The sequence below is a fragment of the Chrysemys picta genome, chromosome 2 (genome assembly GCF_011386835.1).
Source record: "Chrysemys picta bellii isolate R12L10 chromosome 2, ASM1138683v2, whole genome shotgun sequence".
Classification (NCBI taxonomy): Eukaryota; Metazoa; Chordata; order Testudines; family Emydidae; genus Chrysemys; species Chrysemys picta.
In genome coordinates, this window is record NC_088792.1 from 226,264,221 (window position 1) to 226,289,478 (window position 25,258).

At 39.0% G+C, this 25,258-nt stretch overlaps 1 protein-coding gene across 5 annotated transcripts in view; it reads right to left on the reverse strand.

Annotated features, from left to right (window-relative positions):
- The window catches only part of TOX (thymocyte selection associated high mobility group box), a 271,473-nt gene that overhangs the window by 197,994 nt on the left and 48,221 nt on the right, over positions 1–25,258 (reverse strand). For 2 of the 5 annotated variants that reach the window (XM_065585612.1, XM_065585609.1), the window contains exon 2: positions 4,812–4,919. The exons of the other annotated variants lie outside the window; for them this stretch is intronic. In XM_065585612.1, coding sequence (XP_065441684.1) covers positions 4,812–4,835 — 24 coding nt within the window. In that variant the 5' untranslated portion in view covers positions 4,836–4,919. The remainder of the gene's footprint in view (positions 1–4,811; positions 4,920–25,258) is intronic. 5 annotated transcript variants of the gene reach the window in all.

The following is a 25,258-nucleotide window of genomic DNA, read 5'->3' on the forward strand; positions in this document are numbered from 1 at the left end:
AATAAATAAATAAGATGTGCACACATTCTGTAAAAATGATCTGTAAAAATAGGTGATTACTACAAAATACCAAAAAAGAATTATCATAAACTCTTTAATATAGTAGCTGCATGATATTGTTATGCTGAATGGGCAGTGATATTATTATATTCAACCTAGCTATAACACTTTAAAATGGACTTTCATATGAAAATGCTCTTCTCTCTTTCAATTCATTTATGGTGATATGACAAATCTTACTGTCCATTGCATTTTTATACTTATAATAGCAGCCAGAACATAAGCTTTTAAATATAATATTCCATGGATACATTCAGAACTTGAGTCATCTCTTGTCCTTTAACAGGAATAAATAAATGAATACAATGTGCTTGCTCTAAAGTAACTTGACTTCATACATTCTGAAAAGTTTATTACCTGTTCGGTAATATTACTTTCTAGGAGATATTATACCCACCTTGACAATAAGGAAGAAACCAAATCAAACACTTAATAAATTTCAGACATTTCGCTATGAGGCTTCAAGTACACAACAGTCCTATTAAAAGATCAATAAGAGTGTACTAACAAAGGGTCAGTATTGTGTTCTTTGGTTTAAAAATGTGTTTACGATGAATGTTTTAGACAATTCTCTGTGCTAGATAAGGGCAGCAGAATTTCCACTGTGCCATGCCCTTCAACAATAATGGATTTGTTTCTGTGGTTTTGGAGGAGAATGGAGTTTCCAAATATGTGCTAACAACAAATAAAAACAAATGTTTAAGCAATATAGCCTTGGTTTATCCCCATTCATGGAGGGAGGGAGGTTCTGTTCAAAATTGGAGGAGGGCAGGTTGTGTTGGCACTGCTTCCTCCCCTCCCCAAGCTTCTGAGGCTATGTCTATACTACCACTTATGTCAGCAAAACTTAGGTCGCTCAGGGATGTGAATATTCCAACCCCCAAGCAACATAAGTTACACTGGTATAAGCAACGGTGTGCCCAGCACTATGTTGGCAGGAGAAGCTCTCTCCCGTCGGCATAGAGCGACTAGATCTTACAGCGGTGCAGCTGCAACGGTACAGCTGCGCCGCTCTAAGCTCTCTAGTTTCAACATGGCCTGACAGAAGAGGAGATTTTTAAATGGTGACTGATGCACCATAGAAGCATTAGCAGCCAGGACAGCCTGAGTTAAGTCTTGAATTAGCTCTTGCTACCCTAGCAACACGACCTCTCCAGCTACCACTGCTCATTTGGGGAGCAACTTGGGACACTCAACCAGAGTTGCAGGTTCTGGGAACACATGCACTATTAACTCCTTTCCTGTAACCAGGCGCCCTGAATCTTGGGGTATGTTAGCATAAGACAGTGTAACCCAAAACTTAATCAAACCATATTTGTTATTCAATTAATTATATACGGTGTTTAACAAGTTTTAGTTCATACAGGCCTTCCCACTTATTGCATTCCATGTCCGAAGCTCAGCCATCTTAGCATCTGAGAACTAGTCACAGCCTCAAAAAAATGATACCACAGGTTACTACTCAACCCTCAGTAGAGAAGAGGAGATAGTGGAAAATGCAGGTCAGAAATACAAAATACCATCGCATATCTTTATTAGAAAACTCTCCCAGAGAAGAACTTTGCGATGGTCTCTCATACATCCATCATTTTATAGTAAAACTCCAAACCAAAAAGTCTCACCCAGTCCAGAACCATCACCCAACCCCAATAATGGAGGCAAGAAACTGTGCCCAGTTCACAATCATCTTAAGATTGTTCTGATTTATGTTCCCACGGGTTATTTTTACGTTGTGGCTTAACAGCTTGTTTGAGAAGGGGAGTATTGGATTGTTTCAACAGTTTGTAGTGATGATTCCACCACTCTTCACTGCAGACTGATGATATAGATACATCAGGACTGGATCTGCGATCACTTACACAGGTTTTATACCTGTGTGATTCCACTAGCTTTAATGGAGATATTCTGGAATTATTCTGGGCCAAGTCTCACACATCTAGCATGACACTCACTCATTTGCAAGCTCTGTCATGCAGTCCTGCAGCCCAGCCTAATCCTCATGCATCTAGCTGGGCTGCAGGGATGGGCCTGCAACAGCCTCTCCTGGACTCTGGGGCTCCTTTGATGCCTCTCTGCAGGCAGCCAGGAGGCCTCTATATTTACCTTTTCTCTGATTCTCTTGCTGGGTCTGAGTGGGGAAGGAGAAGGCAACAGTGGCAAACAGCAAGAGGCTGAACAATAGTCCCAGATACCCCTACCCAGCAGCTAGCTGCCCCCGGACTTCTTAACCTCCAGAACTCACCCATCTACCTATTGTTGAACCACCAGATGACCCAGAACCAACCCACTTGAACCTTGCGCATCCACCAATATATCCCTGCACTCCCAGACACCCTCATGCACCCATTCACCTACCCCAATCACAGTTGCCAAGATTTGTGCAGTAACATATTTCTATCATTACATTTACAACCACTTCTGGGCCACTATACACTGCCAGTGTGGTGTAAAAGTTCTTAAAATAAATGAGAATCTGACCCACAGTGTAATTTAATAATACACATTAGTTCATCTACACTATATTAAACAACGAGATGGCCAAAGACAGGGACCTGTTTGTGTGTATGGGACTGATGCTCTTGCATAAATGATTACTTTTGTAAAGAATAACATGAAGAAGTTTACTAAGCACAAGTAGCCTAGTGACCACACAAACCAATTGAAAAACAGCTAATATTAGTAGGAATTTGGATTTCAATATTTGCTAAGTATCCACCTGTTTGGGATGATAAAGTATGGTCTAATGTGGTTTCTGGCAGCAACCACCAATTTTTGAGCCAGTTGCTACCATTTTTGGTAGCACACAGAAAAACAAATATGGATACCCTGTAAATATAGAGATCTATAAATTCTGGAGAATGGCATCCTAAGAGTGGAGCTGAAATTTGATACAAAAGCTGCCATTATTAAAATGTCACAAGAAGATACTATAGAAAATAAAAGTCAAAATATTCCTTGATAAATTATAGATCACTATTCCGACACTGAAAAATGTGCATGTTTATAGCTCACAGATTGGCACATCTGCTCTAGATATCAAAGGGCTTTGAAAAGACTGTCATTATATTTAAACTGTATAGTAAAACTTCTGAAATGCATTAAAAAGAGCAATGTTCATAATTCTTAAGACTGTTGAAACATATATGTTCAGATGCTTTCTTGTCCGCTGGCACGAGAAAGAAGGTAGACCCTGTAACCTTGTTATAGTGTAAAGTCCTATGAGCCATGAAAAAATTCAAACTGCATCAGTAAATTCAGTACAACATGGGGAGTATTTTTCCTAGGTGCATGCTTGAAATACGAGATACACGTTGCACCACTTAAACTATACATTATCCTTAACTCACTTTTAGATTTTTTTTAAATGATGTAATTGTGAAATGGGCTCTCTCTGAAATTGTAAATGGCAGGAAATAGATAGTGAGGAATGAGTTTAAGTATAAACAGCTTAGCCCTGATTCATGAATTTTTTGTCAAAGCCTATGGTGAAGCCCATGGACCTATTACTTTGATAGGAAACCATATCTGTGGTCAGTGATATTTCAGTATTTCAAAGCAAGACCAGGGAAAACCTTGGCAAATCTGACTCTCTTTATCTGTGAGTTTTGGTTTCATTTGAACTTGAAACTCTAAGCGAAATTCAAGGAATGAACTGAAACCTTAAGAAATGGCTTCCTTAATTCTATGCAAACCAACCCATCTGTACAGGTCTAGGTATGACATACCTTGTAACAAAGAGCTCGCAAAATTCCAGTTTGGGAATTACTACTTACCTGTGTAATAACTCCCTGTAGTTTCAGTTTAAAATATTCTTTCTTTCCTGTCCTAAAACATTGTGTAGTATTGTTATTCACTATTATAAGTAGCTACATTTCACCCGAAGGATTGCTATTCTTCTGTGATGGATGAAGTGATTCATGCTTTCATTATATGTGAAGTGATTCATTCATTTCCAAAGAGTGAAACATGCTGGAACTTTCATTATAAGCCCCTGCTTTCACATGCTCGTAACTTTTGTGAAAATTTCTCATTTAGTCTGAATTTTTCCATGCTGGGTCTCAGCCCTGTCTCTGGAAAGTTTGAGAGACAATCACTTTAGCTGTTTGAGTCATATTAAGACTCTTTAGCTCAATAACTAAAAGAAAAGAAAAAAAATCACTGTAAAATCTGCATGTAAATAATGAGGAGTTGTACGTGTGGGGTAAAAAATACAAATCTTAATTTAAAAAAAACAAATGACTGAAAAAACACAGATGAACCTGCTGGATTTTATTATTTTTATTTTTCATTACTAACTATGGTAGTAAATGTAACCAACTTCTATATCTGAATAGGAGTGAGTTAAAAATACTAGGAGAACCTTGTTCCAGATGTCTAGCTGAGCTGGTGTACCATGTAGTCAATGTTGAGAAGGGTGTAAGGTGTCTTTAAGTCACCCCCTGCTGCAATGGCAACTACATATTGCCAGAGACAAAGCAAAGCAGTCAAATAAATCAGGGTGAAGATTTGGCCCCTGAAGTTTTGCATTGTCTGACTTTTTGTTAAAATATGTAACTTTAAAAAAAAAGAATCTAAAAGTATAAATGATAGTTTTTAGCACTGGATTGATCCAAACTTAGTTTTAGTAACATGAGCAAACACTCCCACACCCAGGGTCTACAACAAATCCACCAAATTCATATGTTTCTTTATCTTAATTTTGTAGTTAAAAAACATCTCTATTTGAAAACCAGAAGAGAAAGGCTACTTACTGTGTTAATCCACTGCATAAACATGACGCATCAAAAAAAGTCTTCAGAAATGTCCTCTCATGTAGCCAGAGACTGCCACATAGTTCTTTATAAATCAGTATGAATAACCTGAATTGCACCAGAAATAAAAGGGTCAGGACAGTTCACGGAGAACTGATGTAACAGGTTCCTTGTGGCTAATACTACCTAGCAAGAAGGCAGTCTCAATCTGTACCAGATGCATCTGCCTAGTGGTCTTACAAGGTAGCTCCAGTAGAGTGCATTGTAATAATCTAATTTGAAAGTCCAAAAGGAATGAATTATTGTGGACAGGTTCTGCTATGAAAGAATAGATCAAACACTCAGCCAATGATGAGTCTCAGTCAGCTCACTCACATCCAAATCCCAATCGCAACCATCTGCTACTTCAAGTCCAGTGTTTTCTCCGTAGCATAGACAGGCCTGAGACTAACTGAAAGGGAAGGAAACAATCTGGAGATTCCACAGTTGATTTACCAAAGACTACCTAATAATCTTCACCAAAAAGGTAATATTAGGGGATGGGTGATAAGTAGCGAGACTGCTACTGGCATGACAAGTTTTCATCAGAAACTACTATTTGAGGAACTTCAACCTTACCAACAACTTCAATCAACAGTGCTTCTCCGAAGCAACATTCATTTACAGGAAGCACAAAAATTATCAGAATAAATCTATGCATCTATAACCACTAATTTCTGCAACATATCAATAAACATTTTGTAAAAGTAGGTCATTTTAAGATAATTACAGACAGTATTGATTTCGTATTAGAAGCCAGTAATGTAAATGTCCCGATTATGTCTTTAGTAGAATTTTTTGAAAAGCAAATCAGCTGACATTACAAATAAAGGAAGTTAATTTAATACTCATGTTCACCCAAATGATCCATAACTATGACTTGGAACAGTGATTCTTATTCATATAATTTCTTTAATTAATGAGATACTGATATTTGTTATATCTGTTTAATTTGATTGTATACATTATATATAAATGTTGACTTTTTAAATATGCAGATATGTGAATCTTAACATCCTAGACTGCAATGAAAAACATGAAAGACCACATTCTGCTTTCTATAATCAAACTGAACTCAATTTATTTATTCATTCACATTTGTTCATTTTACCTACACTAGGCTCTAACGCCTGGATCCACAAAAGAACTTAGGTGTTGCAATGCTTAGAGTTGTGGCACCTAATTTTTAAGCACCTAGAAAATCACAGGAACAATACTGCAATACAGAATTCTTGGCTACCGAATCATTCTCACTCTCTCTTTTTCTTTCCTTCTGGCCCAATGACAATTTAAGTATTTCTCCACAGTGGGACACTCATTGGGGGGGGGGGGGGAAAGCGGGAGAAGAAGAAGAGAGAGAGAATGACTCTGTAGGCCCATGGTTACAAGGCACCCATCTGGGAATTGGAAGACCCAGGGTCCAGTCCCCCTGCTCCAATCACTCTTTTGTTGTTTATCCACAGTGGAACAATTTCAACGGGAGAAATGTAAGGAGCCCCAACCACATTGGACTAGCCCAGGGGTTCTCAAACTGGGGGTCGTAACCCCTCAGGGGGTCACGAGGTTATTACCTGGGGGGTCGTGAGCTGCCAGCCTCCACCCCAAACCCCGCTTTGCCTCCAGCATTTATAATGATGTTAAATATATTAAAAAGTGTTTTTAATCTATTGGGGGGGTCACACGCAGAGGCTTGCTGTGTGAAAGGGGTCACCAGTAAAAAAGTTTGAGAACCACTGAACTAGCCCATAGCTCAGTGCTTAGAGCAAACTCCAGAGAGATGGGTGACCCCTGTTCAAATCCTTTCCCCACCACTCTGAAAAGGGGGAATTGAACGTGGGTCTCTCAGGTTCCAGGTAACTGTTAACAACTGGATTAGTTATAGGGTGAAACCACCACCTTCTTCAACCAGATACTGAATGGGGCCTATCCTGGTAGGCAGCCTCTGAGCACGCCTACTGGATCGGGCCCTGCAGGTCACTTGGGTGGCCGAATGGTTTGTGAATAGCTCTGGGGCTTAGGGCAGGAGAGAGGAGTCCTGATGCCTAGAGGGCAGCAGCAGCGCACACGTGCAGAGGCAGAAACTTGGGTGCCAAGGGAACTTTTACCCTAAAAACATAGGCACTGAGTGAATTCAGGATTCAGAGGGAGTTTTGTAGATCACCGGGGATCCAAACCTGGGATTTAAGTGCCTAACTCTCATATTTAGGTGCCTAAGTCTGGGGTTTAGGAGCCTAAGTACTTTTGTGGATCTGGTAATTAGTACATTACAAAGCATATTAATATTTGTTTTCACTGTTGTAGCCTCTAGAGGCTCGAACAGATTGGGGCTCCATTATGCCAAATTCTGTACGAGCACACAGGAAGAGTAAATCCCTGTCCTGGAGAACTGCAGTCTAAATTAACACCAAGTTTGACAAATTAGTGTAACAAATTAACACCAGGGCTGAGGAAGGGTGCAGGACGGTGACAGAAACCCCTGGTTATGTAGACTAGCTATGTTCACAACTTGCAGGTTTCAGTTATTTTTAAAGCTATACATAACCAAAAAATATTAATGATGTCAATAATATAAAACAAACATTAAGATCACAAACAAAAGGCCTCAGAGGACAGGTAGGTATTTTAGTACGTCCCAAAGATCACCAAATCCAGGATCTGGTGAACTCTGAGAAGGGAGGGGAATTCTATAGCCATAGTCAGACGTGATTGTGTAGGTTCCATTAACAGAAATATTCAAAAGAAGAGCAAACTTTATTTTTCATTTGATAGCAACATCTCAGAAGGACAGATTACTATCTAAAGGTTAGAGCTCCACCTTTTCTACAGCTTTATAAATGATACAATCGAGAAATGACATGTTTACATAACTATAATGCCTTTAGCTTTTTCAATAATATAGAAAGCAAATGGAACATCCTAGTTATGAACTTCCTGTGGACAACTGCATAAGCAACACTTCAATAATGTGAAATAAAATTATTACTTACAGCTATATTCTACCCTTATTTCCATTTTGGAAAGCTCAAGGGAATAATAGGCTCTTTTTTGTACATTGGACAGTAACTTTGCTAACAATCATCCATTTTTTCCAATAGCACAGTTACATAATCCATGAGTTTATACATTAAAAATGTGTTCTCAGAGTCATTTCTTGTGGCTAGCTCCCAAGGTTGGGCCATAGAACTATATATATAAAAAACCATTTGTTTTTTACTGTGCCTCTCCTACAATAAACTCGCCCAAGCTTTGAGAAGAATATTATTTTACTGGTGTAAGAATGACAGTAAAGACAATTTGACCACACTAAACTATATGTCCTAAAGAAATACGTATCATAGTTAACCACGATTTTCCTGGTGATCACTTATATTATATATGCTATGAAAATAGTATCTTAGCAAACCTTGAACTTTATAAAGATTTAAGGTTCTGAATTAAAGCTTTGGAGAACATACTTTTTTTCTTATCAGCATACAAATAGATAATAGCTTGTTTTTGGCAGGGATTCTTTAAAGCTAAAGTACTTTCACCCTCAGGGTATCATACTGTCATTTGTTTTTATTTTCAAAATGAAAACAAATGGCATTGTAACTCCTAAGGGTGAAAAAGACTTCAGTCTGGTTTTTTTCTCTGCACTCTCATCTATTCATTTTGAGTTAGATGGAATATAGATATAGTTTTTCCCCTTTGGCTTCTATTGCCACGAAACGTATTCACTAGTTGTACAGTAATTAACAGCTCTTGACTGGAAAACTGCCAACATGTACAACGTGACACTCATCCTTTGAACACTAACAAAGTGCATAAGTAATTTATGTTGGATTAAATATCCCTAACAGGGACCCTTAAGTAACCCAATCACTTTAAACAGGCTCCACATGTATGCTCCTGTGCAGTGAAAATGTCAGACAGTGATAACCCACTAATAGCACAATTCTAACTATATTCCAGCCATTAGCATTTTATGACATCAATCCTCATTAAACCTGGCAAAGAATAAGATACTAATGTTTCCCAATTTTACAGCCAAGGTGGAAAAGAAATGGAGAAAATGTAGACAGGTGCTGTCTCCCAAAAAGGATTAACATTTTTTTAAAACATGGTTGCAATTTTCTGTTAGTACCTTTGTTTGCATTGAAAGAGAGACAACAAAGAGGTAAGGGCTACAAGGACCTCAATGGAATCCAGCCAAGAGTGAAAGAAAAGACTGGTATTTCAGCCATTGTGCTCCCTGCTAAAGCACTGTGCCAACTCATCTTCCAACCCATTATATGAAATTTAATTTAACCTGCTATGCAATTAATTCAGATGTTCAGCCTATTTTTTTCATGGCAGAATCCCTCACACAATGCCTTATTTAAATATTAATCAGTCCTCTTTCAATTAGGACTAATTTGCTTCACAGGGTTTCTCTCATCTTCTGATTGCAGGAAAATGGAGGTAACTTGCAACGTTTGAGGATAATTAACATGGTATTTTTATAATACTGATACATCAAATGGGACCTTAATGAACCCCGCTGATTCCATTTAGTAAAGCATGCCTCAAAGTTATAATCAAGAGGAAAGCCATTGCCATCTGTTTAAAATACTAAGGAGCACAATTTAAACACAGAACAGTTATTTCTCTAAACTGTCTATTGTAGGGTCTACAAAAGTCATTTTTTCATACAAACTAATTGCACAGCATTTAAATTTGAACCTTTTATTACATATATCCAAACAGTGGCATCCTAAAATTCAGAGGCCCTCCTTAATTAAATGTTGACAACCACAGAGATAAGTAATGTTTGTTAATGTTAATTTTTAAAACATGCTGTGCAGTTGCTGCAAAGGCAATACAAGCAAGTTTTACCACATTTTAATGAACATAATATTTAATGTACTTTTGCATAACATCCAGAGAACATATTTTTAATAAAATCTATTCCCAGCCTTTGTAAAACTGAAAAATAAAGGCATATGTTGTTCATTTGTTAGTTACTAAGAAAGGCAAACAAGTTAACATTTACACATGACCAGTTGCTCACAAAATGTTCCATCTGCTGCAAAAAAGGTCGAAGTTCATCTTTCTTATGTTTAGAATTGCTCTAGTGTTCCTAGGTAACTGTAGTCAAAACCCATGTGACAGAGATATCAGACCCTGACTTCATGATGAAAAAAAAAGTATTTCATGTGAAACAATAGCAATGAGTCATATTAGATCAAAACATTTATCTCAAATGTTTTATAATACCATATGTTTAAAAAGTTAGTGCATAAATGTTGAATTAACTATACAACTTACTAACTTTTTATAAAGGTCATAATGCAATCATATATCTGATCGATTAAAACTCTGGTATTTTCCCCTGTTTTCTTGTTTAAATCTACTCTCCTTAATATGTGACTACAAGAAAGGAAATGGCATCACTTTGTAAAATGTCAAGAATTTACTTTAAAAGAAAATGCTATTGAAAGCAAAAAATATTTTTTTGCGAGTACTTGCAACCTAGCTTTTTTTAATTAAAAAGTAGCTAACCGGCAGCTCTACCCTCATGGCAGGTTAAATTACAGTGGTGCAGAGGGGATTTACAGCAGCCTGAAAAAGGGAAGTGGAGATTCTACTGTTGTAGAGGAATCTCCTGGAGGGATAAACTTGTGTAGCCAGCTCTACAGCACCCAATCCCTTCCTGTGCATGGTGGCCATTCTGGGGTAGGTGACAACAGGCTGGAAGAGTTGTTCTCCAGCATTCCCTGGCAAACAGAGCAGCATAGGGGATCACTTCAGCCAGTGTTAATTGCAAATAAAGAACTTGCATCATGGCCAGGGAATCGGGATTAACCCCAGATAATTATCAGATGGGAATACAGAGAAACAGAGAGATTTTAAGCAATCTACGCAAGGCTACATATACTTTGGCAGAGCTCGGACTAGACCTCAGGAGTTTCTGGCTCTCCATCATACTGAATTCTGCAATTTATTTATTTATTGTAGGCAAAACTCTCATTTGGATTTTACAACTGGAGCTTTGTTGCTGCTAAAAACGTGGGAGACACTATCTGAATTCAGCTTATGAACAAGAGAAGAGGCATGGAGTTAAGCATCTAGAGAGTTAAGTGGAATATATGCCTGGCATGAACATAATAAGCCACTAAAGCCCAAATATCAGTGTCCAGGTGAGTACTCAGTTTCCTTGCGAAATGTAGGCAGGAATATTCTGGTCACTGCTCCTACTTGCACATCTAGGGCCTAATTTTAGGAAGTGCTAAGTATCTGCAGTTCCCATTGCCTTCAAGTGGGGTTGTGAGTGATCAGTACTTCTGAAAAATCAGGCCGTTAGAGGGCTACTTAGCTTGTCTGCAAAGCTAAGCCTGTGCATCACTTTGACAATCAGCGGGAAGATGTCCTTGATGGGCTAGTCAAGAATTATTCCAGTTCTCTGAAATGTTATGAACTTCCTACCTGCCTCCACTCTGAACTGGGTTCAACTTGTGTAACCAGCCTTTTAACCAGGTGCCTTTTACTTTAAGATATCTTGGTGACTAAACAGTCTGCTCTTGATTTGAATGAGACACAGTTGAATGTATCATTACACAAATAGCATTTTAGTGCATGTATCCTGCTTCCTCTGATCTGATGTAGATGTTTACAAAGGAAGGGAAAAAGACTAACAATTTGGAACTCCACATGTGAGAGTTCTTGTGGTGGAAGAACATTTGCCTACCACAATGCTTTAGATGTGTCTGAAAGGGAGGAGTAGAACCAGCTTGCTGTCTGCTGACACCTGCTACATGGTGCAGGGAGGGCACTAGCACCTGGTGGTCAAGTATTTCAAAGCCTACTGACAGATCTATAAGTATAAACATGGAGGTCAACCCCTCTGGCCATGAGGGGGTCTGCACCTAGTACAGCCAACACCATGTCAATTATGTAGCCAGATCTGGTGGAGATCATGTTCATCCATCATTTGTTCTCCATGACTTTTCACGGGAAGGCTATATTGGAAACAAGGTGACAGAGTTTTGGCATCTGTGCCTTTTTGAGTAACAAAAAGCATCTGTACTTTTTAATTATTTATTTATTTATTTATTGCATGTTTCAGGACGACTTCTAAATTCCCTTTTCAGAGTGAGTTGCTGATGATTTGGTCAATGCTGTTCTCAGCCTTCAACACTCAGAAGGGACTTGAATCCATCTCAGATGTGGTAGCATGGACAGCCCTGAATGCTTTCAGACTAGATGATCACAATGGTCTCTTCTGGCCTTAAAATTTCTGAATCTATGTATGCGATACAGTAACTCTTCGCTTAATGTTGTAGTTATGTTCCTGAAAAATGCGACTTTAAGCGAACCGATGTTAAACAAATCCAATTTCCCCATAAGAATGTAAATGGGGTGGTTAGGTTCCAGGGAAATTTTTTTCACCAGACAAAAGACTATATTATATATATGTATACACAGTATAAGTTTTAAACAAACAATTTAATACTGTACACAGCAATGATGATTGTGAAGCTTGGTTGAGGTGGTGGAGTCAGAGGGTGGGATATTTCCCAGGGAATGCCTTACTGCTAAATGACAAACTAGAACTTGGCTGAGCCCTCAGGTCTAACACATTGTTGTTAATGTAGCCTCACACTCTACAAGGCAGCATGAATGGAGGGAGGGGAGACAGCATGGCAGACAGAGACAGAGACACACACCTTGTGTGTGTGTGTGAGAGAGAGAGAGAGAGAGATGTGCATTGCCCCTTTAAGGATGCTGAACCACTCTAAGTAGATTGCCTATTTAAGTAGACCAGGAAGTTGAGACAGCAGCTTCTTCCAGCAAACTCCCTCCATCCTGAGCCCTGTAGTGTCCCCCCTGTTCTGTGGAGATGGCATAGGCAGGGGGCAGGAGCAGGGGAAAGGGGAATACCCTGATATTAGCCCCCCCCCCCCACATAGCAGAAAAGAGGCTCTCGGGAGTAGCTACAAGGCAGAGGGCAGGAGCAGCACAGGGCAATGTGGGGAGGGACAGCTGAACTGCCGGCAATTGATAGCCTACTGGGTGGCTGCCACACAGGGAACTTAGGGGAGCGGGGAGCTGATGGGGGGGGGCTGCCGGTCCACCCTGGTTCAAAGCCCTCACCAGCTAGCTGCAATGGGCTGCTCTTTCTGCAAGAAGTGGACAAAGCAGGCAGCTGCCAAACAACATTATAAGGGACATTGCACAACTTTAAACGAGCATGTTCCCCAATTGATCAGCAACGAAACAACATTAACTGGGACGACTTTAAGTGAGGAGTTACTGTAGTTCCAATGGTCTCTATTCACAGATTCTATGGCAGAGGACAAGGAACTCTTGGTTTCTTTCACAGAGCTAACATAGGCTTGTAAGAGTTTCTTGTACTGTTGGTAGCTCTTGTGTCATTTGATTTGCTGTTTCTTGCCTTCATGCTTCATCTGGCACAACTCATCCATACTCTATGGAGGTGTGCAGCAGGAGGCAGTGACTGGGGGCCAGTGTAGTGAAGAATAAAGACTTGTAATGTTAAATTGGATTGTCCACAAACTGAGTCTGTGATTGGGGTGATGTTTACTGTCAGTGCCCAGGCATTTTGAACACTTACTAGGGTCCATGAGACCTTCATGCTGGAAGATCCATTTTCCAGAGGGGAGGATGGGAAACTCTGGCTTTTTAAGAAATGATAATTAGAGTAGATGCCACACCATTGAACTCTATACCTAGGCTGGGTCTGTCCAGATGAGTGGCTGGATCCAGAGAAGACCTGAGAGGAGACCATGGTTTCCACATAATATACGATATCCTGAGCCCACATGTCAAATTCGTTATCCACATAACTTTTGAAATCTCCCAGGATGATGGCTTTTGCATTTCCAGTCCCAGACTCAACGGCAATTCCATAAACTCCATCTGAAACCTGTGAGAGCAACTGGGTGGCTTTTACACAAATAGGATTCTCATATTTGGTATCCACTTTCATTTGTTAGATCAGACCCCTTGAATGAGCATATCTACCTAAAAAGCAACAGAGGGTCCTGTGGCACCTTTAAGACTAACAAGTCTTGCATCTGAAGAAGTGAGGTTCTTACCCACGAAAGCTTATGCTCCCAATACTTCTGTTAGTCTTAAAGAAGGTGCCACAGGACCCTCTGTAGCTTTTTACAGATTCAGACTAACACGGCTACCCCTCTGATACATATCTACCTAGTTAGTTTAGCCATTATGGCTTTTTCCCCTAGAAAAACTATAACCAGATGTGCTGAAAGAGGTATGTTGAGAAGAAAAGTATGACCCAGGGAAAAGTCCTCTGAAAGTAAGGACTGCTGCTAGTTAAGAGTGAAGAGTGGATGACTTTTAAAGGAATTTAAACTGTATTTCTTTCTGTGACCTGCTGCCAAAACATGAATTGGAATATTTTTAAAAGGAATAATAATATTGCAGATTTAACTAAAAAAAGAATTAACTATAACATGAATTAGTATCTAATTTCAGTCAGTTCTGTTGATATGATCTGTTTCCTGAAAGGCTAGTACTACTGTACTTTAAAACAAAATTTAAAATTTGAATAAATTAGTAATGATAGTAACTTATATTTATAAAAACCTTTCCTCCAGAAGGGTTCCAAACCATTTTTACAGACTACATAGCCCAATCCTGAAGACTTTCCTCCTATCTTTTTCGGGCAAAACTCCCAATTTAGTCAATTGGAGTTTTTATTTAGTAAGGATTTCAGGATAATGTACTTCTTTTTAATTATTATTAATGATTTAATATGCATAGCATTACTGAGAACAATTTAGGACAGGAAGTGATTAATACTTTATTCAGTTAAAACTACTAAGGAGAATTTTAGGTAGGTAGAACATAATTAGCCAAATTAGAATTTGATTATGATGATCAGAGTTAATACCCATAGGGACTGATCCCGGCACAGATGGAGGCTGAAACAACCTCTTATGTAATTCAGAACAACTAAAAGACTGCTCTAAATTATGCCAGCTAGACAAGAGCTCTAAAGATCACTCTGCTGGGCATGGATCCCTGAACCACATGCTGTTCAAACTTCACCCCTGTAGTCACACCCCTAGCAAACCTCTGGAATACCCCTATACCTAAGGACCAGGGACAGTGGGTGGCATTGAACTGGCTATGCCAGCTTTTTGCCACCAAGGATACTCCTGACATCAGAGAAACCCTTAATTGTTCTTTTAGGGCAGCTCTCCGTCTTCTTTGTCCTAGGGCACAAGGTCCAGCCCAATATACATTATGTTATACTTTTTAGATGTCCTTTAAAAAGAGGTTGTAGATACAGTTAACCTCTGTTGAGGCATCTGTAGTTTAGCTCATAGACTCGTGTGATTTTCTCAACCACCAGCAGAACTCTACCTCAGAACTCTACCAGCAGAACTCTACCACATTATAGGTCTATCCCAAACAGCAAGGCAAACCAGGTAAGGGGTCCAACTCTACATTTAACTCAAGTCAGCTGTGCCTAGGTATAGTTGAGATCTGAGATTACTATGTGAATGATTCATGCCACAATATTTAATTTTTGTACTAAAAACCTGGTTGGTAACCCTTTTTCTTTTCTCTGTTTCCAAAGTCCATGTAATTGTTTATATGTGACTTTTCCCCCAAAACACAATATTGCACTTCTAGTTTTTATGACCCTATTGCTAACCCAGTTGCACTAATGAACAACCCCTTAGATAGCAAACAAGTTCACACATATAGTGTAAGAAAATAAAACTGGTTAAATTAACAGATTTCATTTTCAAACTTCCAAGGGATTATAAACAACTGTGAGTAAAAACTAAGAAAAAATACCAAGGCACTCATGCTTCAGAAGACAAAAATTCTTTAATTTTGAATATAGCTATCAAGAAAGATGGATCACAGCCACTCACTGTGTGCAGCAAAACAACTCATGCCAAAACTGTGAATAATTAACAGATTTGAAAATTTAAGTAGCTTCTGGCCAATCACACACATTTGGCAGAGGTGAAAGTTGCTTGTGTTAACTTACAACTACATTCTCCTTCAAATACACAATTGCCTGCCTGTCCCACTTTGGCTAGAAAAAGTAGCTTTTAAGTGTATCTTCCCAGAAGCAGAAAGGCAATTCTGAGACACCAGAAGAAACAACAGAACTATCTGCATTCCATATGCAAGTGTCAGAGGATTTTTTTTCATCCAAATAAAATCTATATTGTGGCCAGAAGCCACCACCTATGAGGGGGATCAGGAGGCCCCCTGCATCCTATGCAGATGAGAAAAGCCCCCTTTTTTGAGAGAGAGCGTTATATAATTTCACTGATAAGTACTTCTGAGCCTGATGCTCTTTCCTGGCCTTTAGAGACTGGCCAATATTTCATCCATCCATTGTAAAGTGTACCCAGTGAGACCCAATTTAGGGATTGTCTCAAGGAGGATACCTTTGTAAGAAACATTTCTGTGCCTACCAATCCTTGGAAAATACATAAGGGCTACTAGAACAGGAGTAAAGAGTAGCTTAGATATTTTATTTTGTTATTTGGGCATATGATATAATTGTAGACTTATAGAAAATAGATACAGAAGACCAGTCAAGTAAATTATTTCATCTCTCTTCCAATATAATATTGTTAGAGAATATGGCCCCTTCTGCCAAAAAAAAGGCCCAGAGTGGTGGAAAGAGGCCCTAAACACCCTGGTTCCAGTCCAGGGAGGATTCCTTTGGTGCAGGCACTGTGGAAGTCAGCAGTAATGCTGCCTTCCAAGGACTCCTTACAAGCCCTAGTGTAGGAAACATGCTGGCCAGGGCTTGTCAGAGAAGCTGTGGAGACTCCAGGCAGCTGTGGCCCATGGAACAAGGCAGAGAGTCTGCCATATGTTAGACAAGTTCCCAGGTCTTTCTAACTTTTGGTAGACTCCAGCTCCTGGAGCAAGCTTGGCATAGAAGGGTGCAAAGATGGTTCAAATCCACCTTAAGTGCCCACCCCTCATGGCTGCAAATTTCACCCTATAAGTATAGAGAAGGTAAATCTCCCTTTGCTCTTTTTCATCCTATTATTCTTTCTTTTACTTTTGATGGACTACCCTAAATAACTTACCTTCCTTCTTAACATTTACACATTTCACACAAACGTAAACCAATAATATTACTATGTCATTGTTAATTATACAAAACTATACATTCAGATATTCCTTTCCTATACAGACACTCTGAAGAAGGGAATTCTCTTTTGATTATTTTGGAACATTTAACTATTAATCTGTTTCACAGTAGCAGCTGTGTTAGTCTGTATCCGCAAAAAGAACAGGAGTACTTGTGGCACCTTAGAGACTAACAAATTTATTTGAGCATAAGCTTTCATGGGCTACAGCCCACTTCATCGGATGCATAGAATGGAACATACAGTAAGAAGATATTTATATATATATACATACAGAGAACATGAAAAAGTGGAAGTAGCCATGCCAACTGTAAGAGGCTAATTAATTAAGATGAGCTATTATCAGCAGGAGAAAAAAAAACTTTTGTAGTGATAATCAAGATGGCCCAATCAGACAGTTGACAAGAAGGTGTGAGGATACTTAACATGGGGAAATAGATTCAATATGTGTAATGACCCAGACACTCCCAGTCTCTATTCAAACCCAGGTTAATGGTATCTAGTTTGCATATTAGTTCAAACTCAGCAGTTTCTCGGTGGAGTCTGTTTTTGAAGCTTTTCTGTTGCAAAATTGTCACGTTTAAGTCTACTGAGTGACCAGAGAGGCTAAAGTGTTCTACTGGTTTTTGAATGTTATGATTCCTGATGTCAGATATGTGTGGTGGTGAGTGGTTGCTGGTGAGTATTTGCTTCAGGTTGGGGGGGTGTCTGTACACCACACAACAAAAACACTAACCCAGGAACCTATTCTTGCAACAAAGCCCGATGCTAACTCTGTCCACATATTTATTCAAATTACATCATCATAGGACCTAATCACATTAGCCACGCCATCAGGGGCTCGTTCACCTGCACATCTACTAATGTGATATATGCCATCATGTGCCAGCAATGCCCCTCTGCCATGTACATTGGCCAAACCGGACAGTCTCTACGCAAAAGAATAAATGGACACATCTTGATTATCACTACAAAAGTTTTTTTTTCTCCTGCTGATAATAGCTCATCTTAATTAATTAGCCTCTTACAGTTGGTATGGCTACTTCCACTTTTTCATGTTCTCTGTATGTATATATATCGTCTTACTATATGTTCCATTCTATGCATCTGATGAAGTGGGCTGTAGCCCACGAAAGCTTATGCTCAAATAAACTTATTAGTCTCTAAAGTGCCACAAGTACTCATGTTCTTTTTATTTATATAGTTTGTGTAATAGTGGTAACACAGGTTTCTTCACAAATTTCTCCTGCTAAAAAAAAATGTCAATTTTAGATTTTGAAATAATTTCTACACAATGCTTGTAGCCACAGCAATGTAAGCCTGGTTTGAAGGTGTAAAGAAAATAAATGTAATATTATTTTCAGAGTACTAATACTGGAGAGGGCATTTCACCTCCTTGATGTCTAAATGAGAGATCAGGTTCTCTTACTTGCCAAGGTTAAGAAATGCAAATGGGCAAGCTATAAAGTCAAAACTCTGTCCATTCCATTTTGCCAAAAGAAAACTGGCAACCCTATTTAAGAAGAGCTTAAAATGTCTGCCTAACTATTTGTATGCAGCGTAGTTGTAGCCATGTCAGTCCCAGGATATTAGAGAGACAAGTTGGGTGCGGTAATATCTTTTATTGGACCAACTTCTGTTGCTGAGAGAGACAATCTTTCAACCTGAAGAAGAGCTCCGCGCGACTCAAAAGCTTGCCTCTCACAGCAACAGAAGTTGGTCCAATAAATCACCTCACGCACCTTGTCTGCATTTCTGTCAAATAGTTTAGGCAGACTGATAACAACCTCAAATGATGTTTATTATAAATTAATGCACAGAAAAAGGACATAGCCACATGCTAAAAATAATTTAAGCCATAATGTTTTCAGAAGGTAAAGCAAGAAACAGGAATATTTTGAAATATTTTGTTAAAAGAATTCTTAGTAAGTCCACTACAGGAAGAACAAAAAGAAAATGAACACTAGTTTCTAACCTTTCTGGCTGGATGAACCTAGAGAAGTCCAAAACCTTTTTTGTATTTGTTGAGAAACATTTATTGAAATTCTTTTTTGTTCTTCTTACACTGGGTTGCTTTACCATTTACTTCAACTTACAAAAAAGCTTTGTGTTGCACTGCAATATCACTTAATTACTTTGAAATGTATCTGATTCTAAATGAGTGCATATTGTGTGCTTTGTAGCAGACACACATTTCAAAAGTACCAGTAACACTTAAACCAAAAAGTCTTAAAATTAGAAACTCCTATAGGCCAAATCTGAAACTATGTGGCCTTCTCTTTGATAATATATAATATTATTTGATATTACTCAATTATATGATTTATTATATAATGATATCTCATTTTACTAGTTATGAGGCAACTTTTGAAAAGACTTCTGAAGCAGCAAAAATACTGTATTTCTGCTGTGCTGGCAGGGGAGGCAACAGTCAAGACAGGAGTGAAAATGGTGATGGGCTGGAGACATGCCCAGTGAATCAGTATACATCATGAATCTACTGGTCCAAATACAGCACAAGGAGGAGCAACTAGTTGGGTCTGCCATTCCTCTTCATACCTTACAGCATCAGCTGACATCTAACTGCAGAGCAATTTTACTCTGTGTTAAGATTCAGGAATCTATCCCTCTAATCCTAAAAGGAGTCTTTCATCTATTAATCCGTTTCTGTGTATTATTATGAATGCATGGATCTATTACTCAGTGTGGGTTTGATTCTCAACCTATATTCATTTTGAGGACCACTTATTTGCATGAGTAGTCTTATTGGACCTGATTCTCCTCTCTGCATTGGTGTAAAACTGGTGTATGTCATTGAATTGACTGGCATTTCCCAGATTTACACCACTGTATGAACAGAATCAGGCCCAGTGACTTTAATGGGAGACTAAGCAAACAAGTACTACTCAACAGGACTCAGAGTTGTATAAAAATGAGCTCTTTCCCAGGATTCGGCCCTATTTTCATAGTATAGTAAAAGTTGTGTTATCTGGCGCTCTACCAACCAGAAAGCTCTAAAAACCAGCATTTCGGGGTGCTGGATCCGGGTGGCGCTCCCCATGGGCGGCTCCCCACAAGCCGCGACATGTTCCTGCTGCTCCTAGGAGGATGAATGGCCATGGGGGCTCCGTGTGCTACCCTCGCTCCACCCCAAGCGCTGGCCCTGCAACTTCCATTAGCCATGGACCACAACCACTGGAAGCTGCAGGGGCGATGCCTGTAGGTGGAGGCAGCACACAGTCCCGCCTGGCCACGCCACCACCTAGGAGCAGTAGGGACATGTCGCTGCTTGTGGGGAGCCACCCAAGCTGAGCCCTGCCCAGATCTGGCACCCCAAAACCCCTTCTGTACCCCAACCCACAGTCCTGAGCCCTCTCTCACACCCAAACTCCCTCCCAGACTCCAGGCCCGCACCCCCTCCCATGCCTCACCCCCCAGGCTTCAGCCCCCTCTCGCACCCAAACTCCCTTCCTCTTAGTTAACCAGAATTTTTGACTTACTGGGACCCCCAGTCTCCCAACACGCCGGATAACAAAGCTTTTACTGCCATCATTTTATGCTAAAATGTAGATAAATGAGCACAGTAAATGCATTGTTTATCTAGAAAACTAAAATCTTTTTTTTTGTTTTTGTTTTAAAAGGAAGATTTGTTCTCTTGAAATAAATCTGGTTTAAGTTTAACAAGCACAGTTTTACTGTACAAATATATTTTCTGTATATCAGGAATTTGTTACAAGGAGAGGCTATTTCTGGAGTACAAAACAGCCTAAGAGGTTTAAAGTTGTAAAATGAGTACAAGAAAAGATGGTTACTCTAAAATTCCATCTACTGATAGTTTTCCAATGTCTAAATTTTATTATAAAGTAAAAACATTGCTATTTTAAATGGAAAAATATTTATAGTTACATACTAAAATCCTGCTTCCCAGCAATGGCCACAAAATTAGGAACTGTACGGTAATATTTTTACAATGCATTAACATAATTATAGAACTCATGTAAAAGGAGCAATATATGGATAAAGAGACTGCTAATGGGCTATAGATATTTTCAGCTTCAGGTCAGTAAAAGCTAAAATTTTCGGCTATATAATGCCTCTTCAATGGCCTATATGAAATGAGTTGGTGGTCTCAGGCTGCCATACACTTAAAACTTAGACTCACATAGCTACAGTTTTTTTGGGGGAGGGGAGGGGGGGAATCCACAACCCTGTCAATGCAGCTATGCTGACCTAACCCCCGTTTTAGATCCTAAGACCTAGCTACTGTCACTCCCTTCTGTCACTGTAGTCTGCATCTACTCTATGGGGTTATGTTAGCATAGGTATGGCACCGTAGCTAAGCTGCTACAGTCCCCATAGTGTAGACATGTCCTCAATTATTGTTAGTAGTAGTATTGTACTACCAGCCAAAGGCCTCAGTCAAATCAGGCCACAATCATCACGTGTTTTCTGATCCAGAAATGGATACAGGACCAGAAAAGTTCCTTGAAGAGAGACATTCGTATCACAAACATCACTATTCCAGACGGCACCTGCTGTATGTCTTAGCAGAGTGGTGAAGGACTGAATGGGCCTGGAACTCAATTATGCTCTAAATTCTACAAGTGGTCACTCCAGAACAGGGTGGCTGAAGCACATGAGTGAGGCAGTGCGTGAAAGTTTGTTTCACTGTTGCCATGTGGTTCTGTGGATACCTAGAAGGATTCACTTTCCATGGCTGTCAATTTTTATGAGCCTTAAATTTACTTTAACAGAAACACTAATCTGATGTCTGGCTTGAAAACAGAGGTAAACTAATAAAGTTAACACGTATGTTGAGAGGACCAAAGCAAGTGAGTGCGCCCCATGTTAAATATTCACCCAGTGTGTGCCCCAATGTCAATGTGATGATTTTAGCATTTTTATATACATTTACAGTAATAAAGCTAGAAAATCAAGATGTCCCATATATTTCATATAAAGAAAATAAAACTGAAATTTGTATTATTCTTAATTTATGTAATTTGCAGTTTAATCTAAATCTGCCATATCAATGTGCAAACTGTAATCAGTTTGCTCTTTTAGTGTAATGAATACTGAAATGGTTAATTGATCAGTCAGCTGTTAACAATTGTTACTCAGGCTGTGCCATGAGATTATCAACTCACACCAAGAATCAATGGTAATTAAGTAGTTGATCAATGAAAACATCTCTATAATGTATACAAAGCCCAAAAATGTTAATATAGTTCATAAAAATACATTTGGGCAGGGAGGGGATTTTTAGTGAAATCTCCAATCTTTTCAGTGTAATGCTCAGAAACACACTTTCTATATGTAATGCAGACTAAATACAGATTGAACTAAATATTAAAACAACACATTACAGTTAGATTGAAAAGCTAAAATCTACATTAGTCACTGTATCCTGTGGTAAAAAATGTCCTTTAGCTGAATAAGACAACAAAAGCAAACTGATATCCAAGCAAACTTAGAGGGGACTGGAAACAATAGTACAATGGAACATAGCTATCTGTTTCTGCAATCTATAAATTATTTTAGATCATATGTGAAAACATTTCTGTAGTATTTCAAACAATAGTTTTAAACTCCATAGGAAAAAAATCATCCTTATTATGACCCCACTTAAGTCTTTGGAGTCACACAGCAGACGAATTCTTGTGCATGTTATATCGGCGCCTTAGCTTGCTGCATAGTCAAATCACTTCTGTGCATTACTAGCACAAAAAATTGTCTGTCTTTCATGAAACAAAGAAAGAAAATTCAGCAGATCAAATCAAGAGAGTGTTGGCCAAATTTATCTCCACTTCTTGAAACAGAAAAAATCCAGAAGACTTGGCACACGGCTGCAGTTCAAATTAGGCTGTAACGTTTCAGAGGGCTGATCCGTATATTTGTTTTATAATATATATTCACTCCCACAAAACTAATATTATGTGTCCAGGGGAAGTTTGACATGAATCGTTTCTTAAACCTTGTATTGATCTTCAAATACTTTAAAGCAAAGTTGCTTGACAATAATTCACCTCCTTGGATCATTACATATTGCCAAAAACCCTCCTAACAAGCACAGAGGCACTTATAATTTCCCACACTCACAGGGATACCTAACATAACTTTCCCAACTTTCAGTGGATACTACCACAGGTAATAACGTCATAAGGGTGTAATCAAGTCGTAATTATGTTGACTGAAGCCAGCTATGTATCTGAAGGCCAGATTTACTGCCAAACATTGTAAACTTCTTTGTGCTCTCTTGCAAACCCATTAACCATTACCAGAAATGAATCAACCTTCAAAGTAAGACTTAATTAATTCTGCATACATACCATCTACTTAATTTTAGATTGCAATTATTCTCTAAAAAATATTGTGCTAAATGATGGATTTTACTTCAGTATTCACCTTTGTGAACTCTGGTCCAAATCCTTATGAGCCCTCCATTGACATGAAGCTAGAGCTGGGCAAATAACAAATGTTTTAGTTCTTTTCAATTTCGAGCTTTTTTAAATATAAAAGGAAATTTCTAAATAAAAAAAATTATTTCAAACCAACAGGTTTCATTTTAAAAATATCAAAGCAGAGCATTTTGATTTTTTTTCCAGTTTTTTTCCCCCTCAAAACTATCAATTTGGCAAAACCAACACAAACAACAAACATTTTGGTGTTCTTAAACTTGCATTTTTTACAGAAAAAAGTTTTGGTCAAAATTTTTTGCACAGCGCTACATGAAACACCCAAAATGCCACGATCTGCTGGAAAGTAGAAACTGCACAGGGAAACACTGCAGCCCTCTGACTCTGCGCCTACACTTGGATCTCACGGTGTGATTCCCAGCTTGATACACTCTATCTTTAGCATGCTAGCTCGATGACAGCTAGTGCAAATATGTCTCCTCAAGCTGGGAAGCATACACCCAGTTCCAAATGCAGATATACCCTGTGTTGCCATAAAGCCAAACTGTAGGCAGTGTAGTTGTGGCCCTGTTGGCCCCAGGATATTAGAGAGACAAGGCAAGTGAGGTAATATCTTTGATTAGATCAACTTCCGTTGGAGTGAGACACAAGCTTCTGAGACACACAGAGCTGCACAGCTGTTCTCCCTGCAGGAACACAGACAATGGCTCTGAGCAGAAAAGGAAGTAGAGTGGAGAGATCCATGGATCCAGAATTTTAGCAGATCGGCCATAAACTTCTGATGGGAATGGGCACAGCTGGATGTGATAGCAGCTGCTGCATCTTCTGCCTCCAGTACTGGAAAGAAGGATTCCAACTCTATGTTGGATATCTACTCAAGCTTTTTATGGAAAACCAGAATTTAACCACAAGATACTACGCTACCTTAACTGAGTATTAGTCATGAATGCTGGCAGTATTGTTGTAGCCGGGTCAGTCCCAGGTTATGAGAGAGACAAGGTGGGTGAGGTAATATCTTTTACTGGACCAACATGTACTGGTGAAAGAGAAGCTTTCAAGCTCCACAGAGCTCTTCTTCTTCTCAAGAACTTGTCTATTTCACCAGTGAAAAGTTGGCCCAATAAAAGATATTACTTCACCCACCTTGTCCTTCTATTAGTCATTAATACAATCCTAGCATAAGGAATGGGATGTGCTCATTTCACATTAAATATATTGTATATAGCTGTTATATCTGGCCTTTGCCATTTGTTTCCTCCAAAATTCACTGTATATTTAATATAATTAGTATTTTATATAGACTCATAGAATCGTAGGACTGGCAGAGGTCATCTACTCCAGTCCCCTGCACTCAAGGCAGAACTAAGTATTATCTAGAGTAGACCATCCCTTTCAGGTGTTTGTCTAACCTACTCTTAAAAATTTCCAATGATGGAGATTCCACGACCTCCCTAGGCAATTTACTCCAGTGCTTAGCTACCCTGACAGTTTAGAAATGTTTCCTAATGTCCAGCCTAAACCTCCCTTGCTGCCCTTTAACCCCACTGCTTCTTGTCCTGTCCTCAGAAGTTAACAAGAACAATTTTTTTCCCTCCTCCTTGTAACAACCTTTTATGTATTTGAAAACCTATGTCCTCTCTCAGTTTTCTCTTCTCCAGACTAAACAAACCCAAATGTTTTCAATCTTCCCTCATAGGTCATGTTTTCTAGACCTTTAATCATTTTTGTTGCTCTTCTCTGGACTTGCTCCAAATTGGTCACATCTTTCCTGAAATGTGGCGCCAAGAACTGGACACAATACTCCAGTTGAGGCCTAATCAGCACGGAGTAGAGCGGAAGAATTACTTCT